Source organism: Crinia signifera, chromosome 3 (assembly GCF_055691185.1).
Source record: "Crinia signifera chromosome 3, ASM5569118v1, whole genome shotgun sequence".
NCBI classification, from domain to species: Eukaryota; Metazoa; Chordata; class Amphibia; order Anura; family Myobatrachidae; genus Crinia; species Crinia signifera.
The window spans coordinates 24,546,724-24,562,654 of record NC_139219.1 but is presented as its reverse complement, the minus strand read 5'-3'; the positions used below and the strand labels follow the sequence as shown (position 1 = coordinate 24,562,654).

General features: G+C 47.4%; 1 protein-coding gene across 4 annotated transcripts in view; it reads left to right on the top strand.

The window, feature by feature from the left end:
- The window catches only part of RBKS (ribokinase), a 58,998-nt gene that overhangs the window by 4,743 nt on the left and 38,324 nt on the right, over positions 1–15,931 (top strand). For all 4 annotated transcript variants that reach the window (XM_083175468.1, XM_083175469.1, XM_083175471.1 and 1 more), the window contains exon 3: positions 13,213–13,345. In XM_083175468.1, the coding sequence (XP_083031594.1) occupies positions 13,213–13,345 (133 nt within the window). The remainder of the gene's footprint in view (positions 1–13,212; positions 13,346–15,931) is intronic.

The window sequence follows — 15,931 nt, the reverse complement described above, 5'->3', positions numbered from 1 at the left end:
CGCCACACTTTGTAAAATCAACTCCACGCCGACGTGGATAGTGGGGGTATGAACAGGTCGGGAGGACACGTAACGCGTCCCCTCGCGGGGCTCGCCGCACTTCGGGCTGCCGTGGATAGTGGGGGTTTGAAAATGCCTCCTTTATTATGCATAGGACGCACTTGTGCCAGCATACCCCCTTTTTTTGCATGAGGCGCACGTGCTAATAATTACTGAGACGCAGGAGCACCTGAGACGCACCTGCATCTCAGACAGCTGGAGCACCTCTCCTCCGGCGCCCGCATGATCCCCTCTCCGCCGGCGTCCTGCATTGACGGTTACCGGCGCTGTGTGAGAGGCGCTCACTAGGCTTGGCATGGACTCCGGGGACAGAACCATGGACGCCGGGGACAGAGCCGGGCTGCTGCGGAGTCACTACGCTAGGCAGCCATTGGACTACGCAGACAGTGTAGCTTACCCTACACCTGCATACGTATGCTAATTGGGCGCCCTGGCTAATACACAAGTACCAGAAAATGTTGTTGTTGTTGTTATTAAGTAGCAAAAGAAAGGGAAAGATTGTCTCTTTGTTGGCGCAACTTGCTGTACTCAGGTTGGATCCCCGTTTACCATTGTGATTTATATAAAATTCAAGGTGCTGGAGGTGCTTCCAAAGACAATAGGCGTATAATAATAATAATAATAATAATAATGTGAACACGGTGTTAAGGGGCCTACACACTGGGAGATATGCTGAGCGTTTTGAGTGATGCTAGATTGCTCGGAAAGCTTCAGCAAGATCGCTCAGCGGTACAGTGATGTACCAGCACTGTGTGCTGAGCAATCTGTCAGGGCCACTGTTCTCCGGTGAGAACAGTGGCCCTAACCCTGGCAATAGTGATGTGCGGGCCACGCATCGCTATCGCTGTGACCCTACACAAGGGGTGATGATCAAGTGCAGGGATTGCCAACCCGTCGCTCGCGAGCGATGGGTAGCTCTCCGGGTTTTATGCGGTAGCTCGCGGCGTCACTTTGCGGCAGGAGGTCAAATGCGCAAGATAGTGACCTCCTGCCGGCGTGTATTGGTTCCTCGCTTGGAGGCAGGAGGTCAGAAAGTGACTTCCTGCCGCTCCACGATCGTGCGGCGTGAGGTGACTTCTCAGCAGGAGATTACATGCCTTCACCCCAATGCCGTTGCCGCCACCACCTCCCGTAGCTGGTAACTGTCACTTTGCTGTTTTTTTTAAACTCTGCAGTGCGCATTTGCCTGTGACTCCCATCCGCATGTCTCCTCTCCCTCCTGTTGGGAGGTATGTTTGTGACATATTGGACATAGCAGTGTGTGGCATATTGTGTCTGGGGCATTGCAGTGTGTGGCATAGGGTGTCAGGGGCATTACGGTGTGTGGCATAATGTGTAAAGGGCATTTTTTTGGATATTATGCAGATTTTTTTAAAATTTAATTTAGTAGCTCTTCGGGCGGTTTATTTTGTCGCGAGTAGCTCCCGCCCCGAAAAAGGTTGGAGACCACTGATCTAGTGAGATCACTTAGAAAATGCCTGTATATCGCTATGTATGCACCATTACTTCCATTTATCTGCTCCCTTTTTTTTTTTAACTGGAAAATTTGCTACTGTCACCGTTTCGGAATTTCTGCTTGTGTTATATCTGTGGTCCATGTGACTGCTCTTCGTTCTGATCACATGACAAGTGCTAACTGCCAATGGGGAAAGCCCTCTACATGTGCCAGACTTTCCTTGCAGTACCAACAATGGTGCAGATAATGCCACAAGGACAGGAAAGTTCTGTAAAAAATCTAAAAAGATCTAGACACGGATCTTGGGCAGCACGGATGGTGTAATGGTTAGCATTACTGCCTCACAGCGCTGAGGTCATGGGTTTGCTTCCCACCATGGCTCTAACTGTGCGGAGTTTGTATATTCTCCCCGTGCTTGCGTGCGTTTACTCCGGGTACTCCGGTTTCCTCCCACAATCCAAAAATATACAGATAGGTTAATTGGCTTCCAACAAAATTAACCCTAGAATGTCTGTGTGCGTGTAGGGAATATAGATTGTAAGCTCCACTGGGGCAGGGACTGATGTGAATGTTCAAATATTCTCTGTAAAGCGCTGCGTAGTATGTATGCGCTATATAAGAAACTGTTAATAATAATATTAATAGACAAACTAATGCGTTTTTTAATTCTTTCGACACAACACATTGAAAATGCGTAATTTTCCAAATTTCAAAAAACTTAATAACCTTTTCAGTGTACTGTAATTTTTTATTAGTGGGACTTTTGACAACTCTTGTTTTCAATATATATTGTTTATTTTATTTTTTTATTCTGGCCTGTATGCGAAGCTTCTCGCAGCAATTCTCGCACCTGTGTGTCTGTAGGAACAGGTCGTTGTTTTGATTTCACTTATTTAATTGTCCGTCCAGCAGCTGCACCCACTCTGCCATTGCACCCAGTATCTCACCCCCTCGAGGTCTCTGTTCCTGTTTTACGATGCTTGGTACACATGCTCTTCCAGCGATGTGACGTCCTGACATCACATCGAGCATAAAGGAAAGTAGTACACAGTCAGATGAAGCATGTAGAACGTCCGCGGGTGGGGGAGCCACATCTCATTAAGAAAAGAGACAAATGCAGCTCAAGAGCCACAGGTTGGGCACCCCTGGTTTAGCGACATCACACCCCTCCCCTCCCCCCGTCTGCATGCACAAGGAGACATAGCTACTAAAAATGCAGATGGATCATAAACGAAATGTGGCCGCCCTTGACTGACAGGAAGCCGCGTTTGGGAGGGCAGTTTTCTTTTTAAAGATGACATCAGCGCTGACCACTTCCTAGCTTGTCTCAGTCGCAGATTAATGGAAGCCTCAGACCTATTCACCATTGCACAGACCACAAAGTCTCCATGATGGTTCGGGAATTGCATATAGATCTGTGAGTGGATAGGAATCAACGTGGATATTAAAGCAAGAAAAAGTCCCAAAAATGTTTAAAAAAATCATGGAAAAAGTTCATGTTCACCTCTTTAGGTGTCGGCCATCTTGTTTCTGTCATCTTTGTGGATGTCGATCTATTGTTAATGTTGATCTTGTCTTGTCTTTTAAAAATAAAAAAATGTTGCCTTGCCGACCTTTTTGGTGTCAACTTTTTGACTATCTATCTGGACGCTGTGGATGTATCAACGGGATGCTGTGCATGACGGCACTGGTTCCAGTGATCACAGTAGGTGCCTGCCCCCTAGTGGTGGAGGTAGGCAATGTGAGACCCACAAGAGGGTGACTGTACAGAGGAATTCCTGATATGGAGCGGTTAGGGGTGCAGGTTTTCTGCCACTCCATAAATGAGGACCTGATGATGGAGAAACGTACAGAACAGGATTACCAGTGTTTTGATTTCTGGAGACGTTGAGAAGTTTAGGTAAGTGTCCTGCAGGCTCTGGCCATGAAGTCACTGTGGAGCCATGTTTATGGCAGCTGTCTCCATGGGAATAGACTATGAGCTCATCCGCTGGATATGACTGGTCTCCCAGCCAGATGAAAACTGCTCAGCGAGATCAGAAAAAGTGAAGTAAGCTTTGAAATGAAATCCAGGAGCAGGGGAAGCATTTACTGAGGAGTCAGCTTGGACTGGAGACATAAATTATAACATCTGCCGAGGCTGTAAGCGGATCATTATAACAAGCCTTGTCCATCAGATGCTCCAGGATGCAGCTTTCATTAGAGAACAATGGGATCTCCTGCATTAAGTGCAAGGAGCATCTACGTCCTAGAATTGCTTTAGTGGAATACAGTGCTTAAACTGGTCCTTGAGAGGTGGTGGAACTCATTTCTTTGGCACTGCCCAAACCCCCCTCCCCACGTTCCTTATTAGGTGGAGCCCGGGTCAGTTCCAGGGTTTTTGGAACCTCTGCAAAGTATAAATTTTGTGCCCTACCTCCCATACTTTTATAAAAAAAAGACTGTGGTCTCACAAAAAGTACCCGCAATTCAAATAATGCCACACTGTAAGTAGCACAATCATATCACATTACACCACATGTAGTGATCCTGATTCATATTACACCACATAGTAATGCCCCTTAATCACATTATGACACACATTAGTGCCACTTATTCATGTTACGCTACACTGTAGTGCACCTTTCCTGGAATGCTACCTCCCAGTGGTGTCACCGTGCACTGCACTCTAAAGATGGCCATACACTGCTGTAATGTCTCATAGTAGTGTACGGCCAGCGGATACCCTGCAAGCCACCCGGCGCCTTCCCGGGCAGCAGGGATGCATGTGATCCATCACAACAAATTGTGGTACTTGTGTAGTTTCATGGCGCCGTGCGTCTGAGTCCCCTTGCGGGCTCGGTGGCTCGCCACGCTATTTAAAATCAACTCCATGTCAACATGGATAGTGGAGGTATGAACTATCCATGTTGGCATGGAGTTAAGTTACTTTTTTGGACATATTTCGTGGCGAGCGTACACCCGGAAGTAGCACGGCGCCATTAAACTACACAAGTACCCAAATTGTGATGGATCGCATGCGCATCTGCTCCCCGCCTGGCCAGCCACCGGGAAGGAGATCAGCCCAAATCAGGTCAGTTTGATGTCCCCTCGGTGGTCAGACCTGCTTGCCCTCCGACCACTGAGGGGACATTAAACTGACCCAATTTTGGCCGTTTTGACGCCCCAATTCACCGAAATCGGATGAAATTGGCCCAGTATAGGGTCCTTAAAATGGGTGCCGGACGGGAATCCCGACAGGCATTTACCCGACGTCGGGATCCCGACTGTCAAAACACCGACAGCCTGGTTCCCGACGGCCATCGGCTATTTTCCCTCGTGGGGGGCCACGACCCCCATAGAGGGAGGGGCTTAGTTGCGCTCACCATGCTGTCTGGGTACGGCCAGTAGGGACCCCCGATGTCAGGCTAATGACTATCGGGATCCCGGCCGTCGGACCCCTGCACCACACCCCGTAAAATAATCCCACTGCATTTTGTCACCGTGTATTTTGCTTGGTGGTGTGATGAGATTAGGACAGATTGGGTGTTGGCTGGGAAGTTACTGTGAGCTCTCTGACAATTACACAAGGATGACTCACTATGTGACACAACTTCGATCTCTTGGGAATGTCAACAGTCCAAATGCCGACATGAGCTTTTCAAGTTTTCTTTTTTTGTTTACCAGAATTTCATGATAAGTTCACATGGACGCAGTGTCAGTGTCCCGGGTCCCCTCGCATGACTCGTCATGCTTCGGGCACGGCACACTGTTATACTCTCCCTCCACGCCCTAGGGTATTAAATACCGCCCGTCGGCACATGTCTGCTCAGAAAATTTAGTAATTCTTGTTGACCTTTTGACTGTTGACCTTCTCATTGTCGACCTAATGCTTGTGTCGACCCTGTTGCCCATAGCCATGTTGACCTACTTCATGTTTCGACCTAAGCTCCGTCGTCCTTTAGTAGTTGACCTAATGCATGTTGACCTTCATAGTGTCTACATAGCGACCGTCTCCTGTGGTTTTACCCAGGCCTGTCGCAGTATGAAGCTTCTCTGGGTTTTCTTTGTAGACTTCCTGACCTTCTATGGTCCGCTCCTGACCTTCTATGGTCCGCTCCTGACCTTCTATGGTCCGCTCCTGTCCTTCTATGGTCCGCTCCTGTCCTTCTATGGTCCGCTCCTGACCTTCTATGGTCCGCTCCTGACCTTCTATGGTCCGCTCCTGACCTTCTATGGTCCGCTCCTGACCTTCTATGGTCCGCTCCTGTCCACTATTTGGGTGCTGCTCCTTTCCCTGTGATCTCTGACTACACAGTATACAGTCACTAGGTCCAAAAGGCGAAGGTCGACCACTGAAGGTCAACACGACTGAAGGTCAACAGGGTCATAGGTCAAAACAAACATCAGGTCGACATGGGTTTTTCACATTTTTGTGGCGATGGGCGATATTTCATGCCCTACCATCCACTAGGGCAAGGACGGAGAACCTTCTGCCCTCCAGCTGTTGTTGAACTACACATCCCAGCATGCCCTGCAACAGTTTTTGTATGGCCAAAAAGCATAGGGCATGCTGGGATGTGTAGTTCAGCAACCGCTGGAGGGCCGAAGGTTCCCCGTTCCTGCATTGGGGGCATGGTGGGAGAATATAATCTTGTGCCAGAAGCATGGTGAGCGCAGCGCTACATTAGGCTGTCCATGTGGACTGTCGTCCTTTAGTCATGTCAACCTTGATGCATATCGACCTAGTGATTGTTGACATTCCTATTGTCTCCCTCTATGACCTATACTCGACTACACTAAGGGTCTAAATGTACTAAAATGGGAGTTTTATTGATGTGTTATGTTGCCCATAGCAACCAATCAGATTCTAACTTATCTTCGAGAAGGTGCTAACTAAATTAGAAACTGGTTGCTATGGGCAACACCCCATCTCCAATAGAACTCCTTAGTAAATGTACCCCTAAGTGTGCGGACGTCTTACTTGTTTCTCCTGGGCAGCGTCAGGTCCTGTGTTAGCGCAGCCTGTATTACGTATAGGTCGTAGTCTTTAATACAGTGGGGTAGATGTATGAAGCAGTAATAAGGGAGGAGAAGTGGCCTATGGCAGCCAATCAGCACTGACGTAACATCTTTAATTTGCATAATATAACATAAAATTATACAGAGCAGCTGATTGGTTGCCATGGGCCACTCCTCCTCTATCACTGCTTCATAAATCTCCCCCATTGTCATCGGTTTGCCCATGTAATCTGAAATCATTAAAAACCTTAATGTTTCAGATCCTGGATATATTGCAAATAAGTCAGATAATGACTGTACTGTAATGTAATAAATTCCTGTATTCCTCAGTAAATGTCCCGGGAGGGTTGGAGAGAGGAATCAATTGCTTGCTATGATTTAGGAGCAGACTTGTACCCCCCTGTGTCTGTCACATCACAGTCTGATATTCTGCATTGTATTATCTACATGCATCTAAAAGAAAAATCCAGCAAAGAGCAGGTTAGGACCTTGAGGTGCAGACTGGGCCCTCTCAACCCTTTATTGGGAACAGGAAAAGTAATAAAGGAATTCTCCTGACAGGAGATGATGGTGTCAGGTTATCTCCAGGTCAGCGTGTACATATCGGAGCCCGGGGAGCCCAGGGTCTCCACAAGCTGATCCAGGATCTCCGTGCTCTTCCAGTGAGTCACCGCCTTGGTGAAATACTCCCAGCGTGATGTCAGCCGTCCCGGTAATCTCCGCTTTCCCAACATTTCCTAATTCCCCTCTTTACAAGCAGGAAGGTAGCTGTAAACCTTGGCCTACAGTGGGAGATGGCCTGGCCACTTCTACACTTGATCATAAGTTGCATTAATTAAATGTGGCAGATGGACTCGTTAAATGTGACCGTGCGGGATAGTGGTAATGCTACTTTATAGGTCCCTGACAGCTACTGACCTTCTGATGTTCTCTCCCTCGCCCCGATGAGGGATTTAGGAACGTATCAAAGCTGGACCTCTGGCTGAGTGGGTATAAAGGAATTGATTCGGTTTTGGTAGCAAAACAGAAAAACATGCAAATGGGCAAAACTATGCTGCACTGCAGGTGTGTCAGATGTAACATGTGCAGAGATATAATATATTATATACCCCAACTCCCACAGAACACTAAAACTAACCCATTCCCATATTCTTTTCATACTCCCGGGTTCACCCAACAGAGCTGCCTTGGTGGGAAGCAGATTAGATGGACAGGAGTGGGAATAGGCGGAGCCTCAGGGGGATAAGGTGGAGCCTCTGGAGGGGTGTGAGAAGGGATTAAAGACAGTATATTGGTGGCTAGTCCTAGGGGGAGGGAGCAGCCGCCTTGCAGAGAGGGAAAGAGGCAGGTGGTTGGCTGCCATGCCGGCAGTCTCAGTGCTGCCCCCTCAGGTGCCTGCACCCTAGGCAGATGCCTAATATTGGCCCCAGTCCCAACGGAGAGGACATCTATATGCTCCACACTGAGAGGTCAGAATCAAACTGCTGATACCAGCATTATGATACCATAACATTACCTACAGTGACATTCCACTGAAAGTACAGGTGGCTCTGCCCCAAATAAGTTTAATGGGTTACTTAAATGAGGGGTGATGTGTTGGCGATGCCCATGAGGTGTTATTTGCCCCTATATTGAGTGTTTTACTTTGCGGCCCCATAGGGGTGTGTGTAATAATGCATGTTTTGCTTGTGCGCTTTATCGTCAATAATAGAATCATCCCTAAGGCGTGTGCGGACAATGGCCCTTATTCTGATCGGTGCGGATATATCCGCGTGCGTGCGGCCCGCCGATGTTTTGTGTCTGCGCATGTGCAGAGGCGTCTCTGCGCATGTGCGAGCGGTGCGTACGGCCAAATTCCGCATGATATGTGAACACTCCGAATAGGGGGTGGAGAGGGGCGTGAAGGGCTATTTGGGCTCATTACCATATGCATACGCCCCGCGTTTCATGGGAGTTCCCATGAAAACGCTGGGCGTACGTATGGTAATGCGGCCGTGACGCACGTGTAGGGGGCGGACATATGACATCGCCGGATGTCAGCTGCCCGTCCAGATCCCTGCTTTTGCACGGAAAAATGTCCGTGTGGTCTGAGGTTGCGGGAGCTGGTGGAGCATTCGGTCCTGCATTCGATGGTCTGCGACCATCGAATGATGGGGGAGGTTCCCTTAGATGGAGGAGGCGTATTCCGTGTAAAATACACGTGCGGTCCGTTCGGACAGCTTCTTACCGCATACGGACGGAGTTGGCGATCCGTATGGAAGGCGGGGTTTCGCACGCACGGTCCTGGCCGCATAATCGGCTCCGGCCGCACCGATCAGAATAAGGGCCAATGTGGGGGAGCGCAGGGCCGGTGCAAGCCCTGTCACCGCCCCAGGCGACCTGCCGCCCCTGCACATGAAAAACGCACATCATCCTTTTGACTGTTGACCTTCCCACTGTCTACCTAATGATGGTGTCGATCTTTAGTGGTCTTCCTTTCACAGTGCAGCCCTAGAGACCATAAGCCAATGGCAGCAGGTCAGACATTAGGCAGAACTGTGGCTAGGGCGTGGTTCTCGGTGAGCTCAGCGATATTTGAAGGTAGTTTTGGTGAGAATTTTGTAGATGAGGAACTTGAAGTCAATTCTGGCAGGAATGGCGGCAGTGTGTGGATTTGCCAGCAGAGTGGGGTCATTGGCCCTTATTCAGATCTGATCACAGTACAAATTTGTTTGGAAACTGGGCAAAACCATGTGCACCGCAGGTGGGGCAGATGTAACATGTGCAGAGAGAGTTAGATTTGTATGAGTTATTTTGTTTCTGTACATTAGAAGAGTTGTCAGCTATTGCTATATACCTCCAGCCAGAACTGAGAAAAGCCTTATGCCAGTCTACCAAGTCCTTAATGTTATGTCATGTTGAACACCTCTAGATTTTGGTGTCTAAGTTTGGGAACAATCTCAGTTACAAACTCAGGAGAATGGACGAAAACATTCAGTGAAATTGTTTAAATCAAATAGGTCTAACTACAGTACATTGGGCGGTATTCAATGTGAATACTGGCGACGTGCAGCGAATCCTGTTTAGGATTCGCTGCACATTCGCCACTGCTCGCTGCGTTCCGGAGCCTCGCCGGCTCCGGTATTCAACGAGTCAGGGGCTCGCTGCCCCTGACCGGCGAATTTGAGCTCCTGCGGCGGACGCCGCAGGGAGCCTGAGGACGGTGGCAGGCAGGGAGATGGAAGTCTCCCTGCCTGCCCCAGAACGTTTGTGGGGGAGAGGTGGGCTCCCCGGGTGCCAGGCAGCACAGGCTGCCCCCCGGGGGTGCCAGCAGGGGACCGGGTATATTCACTACACCCAATCATGAATATGTAATGATCGGGTGAAGTGAATATATGAATATCTAATGAGCGGCTCGGCTCCGGCCCCCTGCTGGCTGGTCTGTGTAAAAAAAGCACATGAATAAAAATAGCATGCCCCTCCTCAGAATAAAATTCCAGATTTTTTGACACCAATTGTAAAAAACAAAACACTTTATTTTAAAAGTTCACCTTCCACTTCACCATAAAAAGATAGCGATTGCTACTTGGTGAATCATGGCGAAAAAAACCTTGAAAAGTATTCGCCATCTGGTCATTGAATAGGGTGATTCACCGTTTTAGTCAGAAATTCACCTTATAGCACAAAATCGCCATAAAAACCTGGCGAATCAGCCTCATTGAATACCGCCCATTGTCTGAGTGACAGTTGATGTCCATTTTCAGATTTGGGAAACAAATGACTTAGTTACAAATTACATTTGCTCCTATCCAGTACCAGGTTTTTATTCCATCCTACCAACTAGTTGGGTGGTTGGGGGAAAGTTGGTCTGATGTGTGGCCAGCATAAGTCCTTAAGGCACACTTAACAAACAAGGTTTTAAGGCAAGCTATAGGTGACTTAATTAGTGCCACACTCTTTTAATTTAAGCATCTGAATTGGCAGTGTGTTTTGTGGTCAGGTGTACCTGGTCTGTGAATTGGAATGAAAGTTGTTCATTAAACAACAATTTCATATATTTACTGAAAATATCAGAAAGGACAAATCCTGCCTTCAGTGACGTAGTTTCATATCTGCAAAAAATCTGCTCACAAAAAAAATAAAATAATGGAATGGAAGAATGAAAAGACCGTAGACATTAGTTACAGATATACAAGGTTTAATTATAGCCAATCGGTTCCAACAAAATGTCATTTTGAATAGCGCTGGTATTTTACCTCCATTAATGGAATGTTGTGTTTTCTGCTGACATTTCCACTAACTGCCTCTAATGTGTTTTCAGAATAAAACTTTTTTTTTTTTTTTTTTTTCACAATTACGTCCTTCCTGGAATGAGGTGCTATTTTAAGAGTGTTGTGTTGGTGTTGGAGAAGGTGTAATAGACTAAGGTTCCTCGCAGTCCGAGGTGTAAATAGCTTTTCCTGGCAGACTTTACTTTAGTTCATTGACCTCTCTGGGGATTTGCAGAACATTGAGCGATTACATCTACCGCTTGTTAGTTATTTCCACAGAACCAACAATGAATATTACTTATTAAGTTATATATAAAGAGCTTAAACAGGAAATGTAACAAGGAAAAACAGTTTTCGTATAGCACTGAACAGCCCTTCTATCTGGTCAGTTTATGTCCACTTTCAGAATATAAAGTTTTGGAGTGAGACCCCAAAAAAAAAAAAAAAAAGTATAATATGTATATGAAGAGTCACAGTAAAACACTTCTTTTTTTTTTTTTCCCTACATGGTCTCATTGATAAGTTGCTCTCTTAACATTGCCTAATGTCTGTAGAAGTCTGTCCCCCATCAAGTACATTTAGAGACTACTGTCTGCAGTATAAGGCTCCCTCTTGCTCAATCAACATCCATAATCTGATGAACATAACCAGCCCCGGGCTCTTTGAGCCAGTCCTGGTTTCCCAAATACCATGAAAAAATTAAATTGTGTCCCCCCTGTATTCAAGAAACCAGCACAGGGCTCTTGGACCGGTCCTGGTTCCCCTTATTTTTATAACCAGCATCGGGCTGCAACAGCCAGCGGTGTCATGCCACAGCTGGGAAAACTTGACACCCTGGCTGGTCAGCCCTGGCCGGGTCCCTGGAGGAGAGGGGACCTCCCAATAAAGGAATCCCCCCCCCCCCCCCCCATCTAGGGCACCCCTGGGCAGTGGACGATGGGCTGATGAAAATTAAAGTGTTAAAAAAGTGTAAAAATAACATATTGGGTGTTGTAGTAGTAACATTAATGGGCCCGCTGGGACTTGTAGACCTACTACAAAACCAATACCCAAAGAACTTACCCACACACCAAATAAAGTACAACTTTATTACACACTCCACACATATTTGTAGCCAAATTCAGCAGTACGAATGTTGACCACATAGAACTCCTGGCCATATACAGCCATGTTCTATTGATGGGGTACGCATTCGTACACCCAAATTCGGCTAAAGTTGCCGTTCGTAAAAGTGGCAAATAGCCAAATTCGGCTGATAGTAAATAAGCTGAACAGCTAATCGCGGCCTTGGTTTAGATCGCATGGGTACGAATGGACGCGTTCGTACTCATTTGATCTTAGGAAATTTAGCCCTTGGAGTGCACACATCGTACCTCTTCCAGAGGTCTTCCAAATTCATACAGGTGTAGTCCATTGCAGACAAATCTGGCCATCCTTGTGACCTAGGGCCTTATTCTGGCTGCTTCACAACCAGAATGCGTTCGCACTGGGACAGATGGTGGCGCTGAGCCTGCGCATGTGTATACGCAGGGTGTGTGCACCCACGGCGAACAGACTGCTCGCTGGGTGCACGCACCATTAGTATATGGGAACACCCAGCGTGTCATGGGCATTGCCATGAGAACTCCAGTTTTGAGGTTACCCTCAGTGATAGGCGCTGAATAGATATATTTTATATATCATTAATATGTAACTTTTTTTTTATTTTATTGCTAAATATACATTTTCAAGGTTTACTGTTTACTGTTTCATGATAGGTTTACTTAATTTACTGTTATTAGTATTATTAAAATACATATTTTTTAACCTAATTGTGTCTACCAGTGTTTCAGACATTCATGCACCTACTGTATATTATAAGTGCAGTTTTTATACAGATGTAGCCTCTGTCATCCTAGGCCGGGGCTCGGCAGACCCTCCCCTCTGGCGAGCGCCGGTGGACAGGGGCTGCACTGAACTGGGACGCGCGTACGTCTCACAGGCACCCGCTTCCCAGTCTCTCGAAGGCGGCGCTGCGGGTCCCTGCCAGTCTACGCTTCAGGGAGACAGGCAGGGTTGGGGGGGGGGGGTCGGGCGGCGAGGGGGACCAGGGGCGTGCGAGCGTCTGTAGTATCATTTTGGTTCCCATGAGAACGCTGGGAGTTCTCATTCTAATGAGTCCATGACTTGGGTGTGTGGGGTGGGCAGCTGACATTCCTTCCCAGCAGGCACGCACATGTAAGTGACACGAAAGTCACTTTTATATGCATGCACCGTCCACATTAGTCGGCGACCATCGGAAGATGTGGGAGGTTCCCCCTGCCCTGCGAATTAATGTTACTCTGTAACATCCATTTGCCAACCCCCTGCGTGGAAATCGCCCTTGCGAATGGGTGGCGCCAGAATTACACATATATTGGGCATGTTGATCATTGTGCTGTAAAACAATCCTGTCTCTTTTCACAGTATAACCCCGCGTCTGCCCAAAGCCGGAGAGACGATACACGGGAGCAAGTTCTTCATTGGATTTGGGGGCAAAGGAGCAAACCAGTGTATACAAGCTGCGCGACTCGGGGCTCAGACAGCCATGGTCTGCAAGGTAATGAGGGGGAAATGAAGGAACATGTTGTACGCGCACATGTGTATACAAGCGGGAAATCCCAATGCCATTCATCAGATTGGAAATTCCTGGAGTTGGAAGACTAAATAAAGCTGCAGGTCTGTTCTAAGTAACTGTACATTCCAGGCCAGTGTCTCCGCCATCCTTCTGTGAGCTCATGCTGGCTGTTGTCATACATTAGAAGAGTTGTCAGCTACTGCGATATACAGTACCTCTAGCCAGAACTGAGAAACGCCATATGCCAAGTCCTTAATGTTATGTTTGGGACCAATCTCAGTTGAGAGAGATGGTTTGCTGTGACCGATCACCATTGTAAAGTGCAAACTTTACTTTGTGGTTGAATATTTCGGTGCACCTATGCTCGAAACCTGTTTTTTGAAACTACTGTACATTGTAACCACATCTATGCCTGAAATGTGTTATAATGGAGAGCGAGACCGTGTTTGAACATTTCTATTACACTGGTAGAAATGTTCAACGATTTCAGATGGATGAGAATTGAGTTTTTCAATCTTGCGTCCATGAAAAACCTGCACCAGTGTCTGAGAAAGTGAAACGCGTCAGTTTTGTGTTCGGACATGATTGTATCATGCTACCTGTTGGTAGTATGCATACTACACCACTAGGGGTCGCAAGGCCTTTGGTTATGTATTGTAACACCGTTCCAAGCCAGGTCGGATCTGGGATTTTGGTCTGTTTACACTGCGGTGCCCAGGGGCGGCGCTTGGAGATGACATCATCTCCAAGAGGCGGGACCACTGATCACCGGCTCCCGGACCGCCGCGCTGGGGGCAAGCCCAGCACCAAGGTAAGCTTCTGTGCTGCCCCCAGCCCCCATCCGCGAGGTGAATGGATGCCTCACACAGACATCAATTCACCTCCTCCCTGCCTCTGTTGCTGTCTGCACAGTACAGCAGACAGCAGCGGAGGCTGTGTGCGCCCCCCCGCCCAACCTCCATGTTGACCGCAGGACCGGAGGTTGGGCTTCTTCCATTGCTGTAAACGGGAGCGGGGTCGGATGACCCGGTGTACCCATTTACACTGCCCACTACCCAGTTCCTGCCCGTGTTCTACCCTGGTCAGGACCTGGGTAGAAGTCCCGTGTAAAGGGACACAGGTTAACCCCTTTTACAGCGCCGCATACCTGGGTCCAGCAGGGAAAACCCGGGGTTTTTGCGGCGGTGTAAAAGGGGTATTAGTCATCAGCATGGATTACATCTGAGACCTGGCTATTAAACTCTGCTTGGTCCCAACATCCATACTCGACTTTGTAATAATTTCTGATCATTCATCAGGTTTATATTCTTGGGGGGTAAGGACTTTCTTCTCAGGGGTAAATATACTATGATAGGAGAGATCTATTGAAGACGGGGTGTTGCCCATAGTAACCAATCAAATTCTGTTATATTCTAGAAGGTGCTAAATAAATAAGTAGACCTGGATTGGTTGCTAAGGGCAAAATCTCATCTTCAGTAGAACTCCCATCTTAGTAAAGTTACCCCTCAGTATATCTGTAGGTTCAAGTAACCTTGTTAGTACAAGCTGGGTAACAACAGACAGACTTTGAGGTAGGAGGGCCCTGCTGCAAGCTTACAATCTATAGGGACATAGGAGGGAAACACAAGGACAGGCACCAGTAATAGCATAGATTGTAGGGCCAGAAGGGAAGCTATATAATACATAAGTGCCTCAGTGGGTTATGCTTGTAGAACTTAAATATGATAGGCTTGCCTGAAGAGGTGAGTTTTCAGGGAACACTTGAAAGTTTAGAGCATGGGTCCTCAAACTGCGGCCCTCCAGATGTGGTGAAACTACAAATCCCAGCATGCCTTGCAACAGTTCTCCTATAAGGGTGTTAAAACTGTGGCAAGGCATGCTGGGAATTGTAGTTTCACAACATCTGGAGGGCCGCAGTTTGAGGACCCATGGTTTAGAGGCTAGTGGAGAGTCTTATTGTGCGTGGAAGGGCATTCCATAGGATGGGAGCAGCCTGATGAAAGTCCTGTAATAGTGAATGGGAGCTAGTGATCCGTGCAGAAGAGAGACGCAGATCTTGTGTAGAGCGTAGTGGTCGAGATGGGAGATATTTTGTGATAAGTGCAGAGATATATGCTGGTGCAGTTTGGTTAATAGCTTTATATGCGAGGAGAAGTGTTTTATATTGAATACGGTAAGATACAGGCAACCAATGGAGGGACTGGCTGAGCGGATCAGCAGACGATGAGCATCTTGCGAGGAAGATCAGCCTAGCAGCAGCATTTAGAATGGATTGTAGTGGTGAGAGTCTGTTCTTGGGAAGATCAGTTAGGAGACTACTGCAATAATCAATGCGGGATATAATGAGTGCATGGATAAGAGATTTAGTAGTGTCTTGTGCGAGATACGGTTGTATTTTGGATGTTTTTTTAGATGCATGTAACAGATTGAATGTGGGAAACAGAGTCAATGATGGCCCCTAGGGAATGAGCTTGTGGGGTTTATAACACCTTAGTAGTGTAATACTAGATGTCAATTGAAAGTATGTGTGAGGATGATTTTTATACAGTGCGGTTTAGAAAGTAGGTC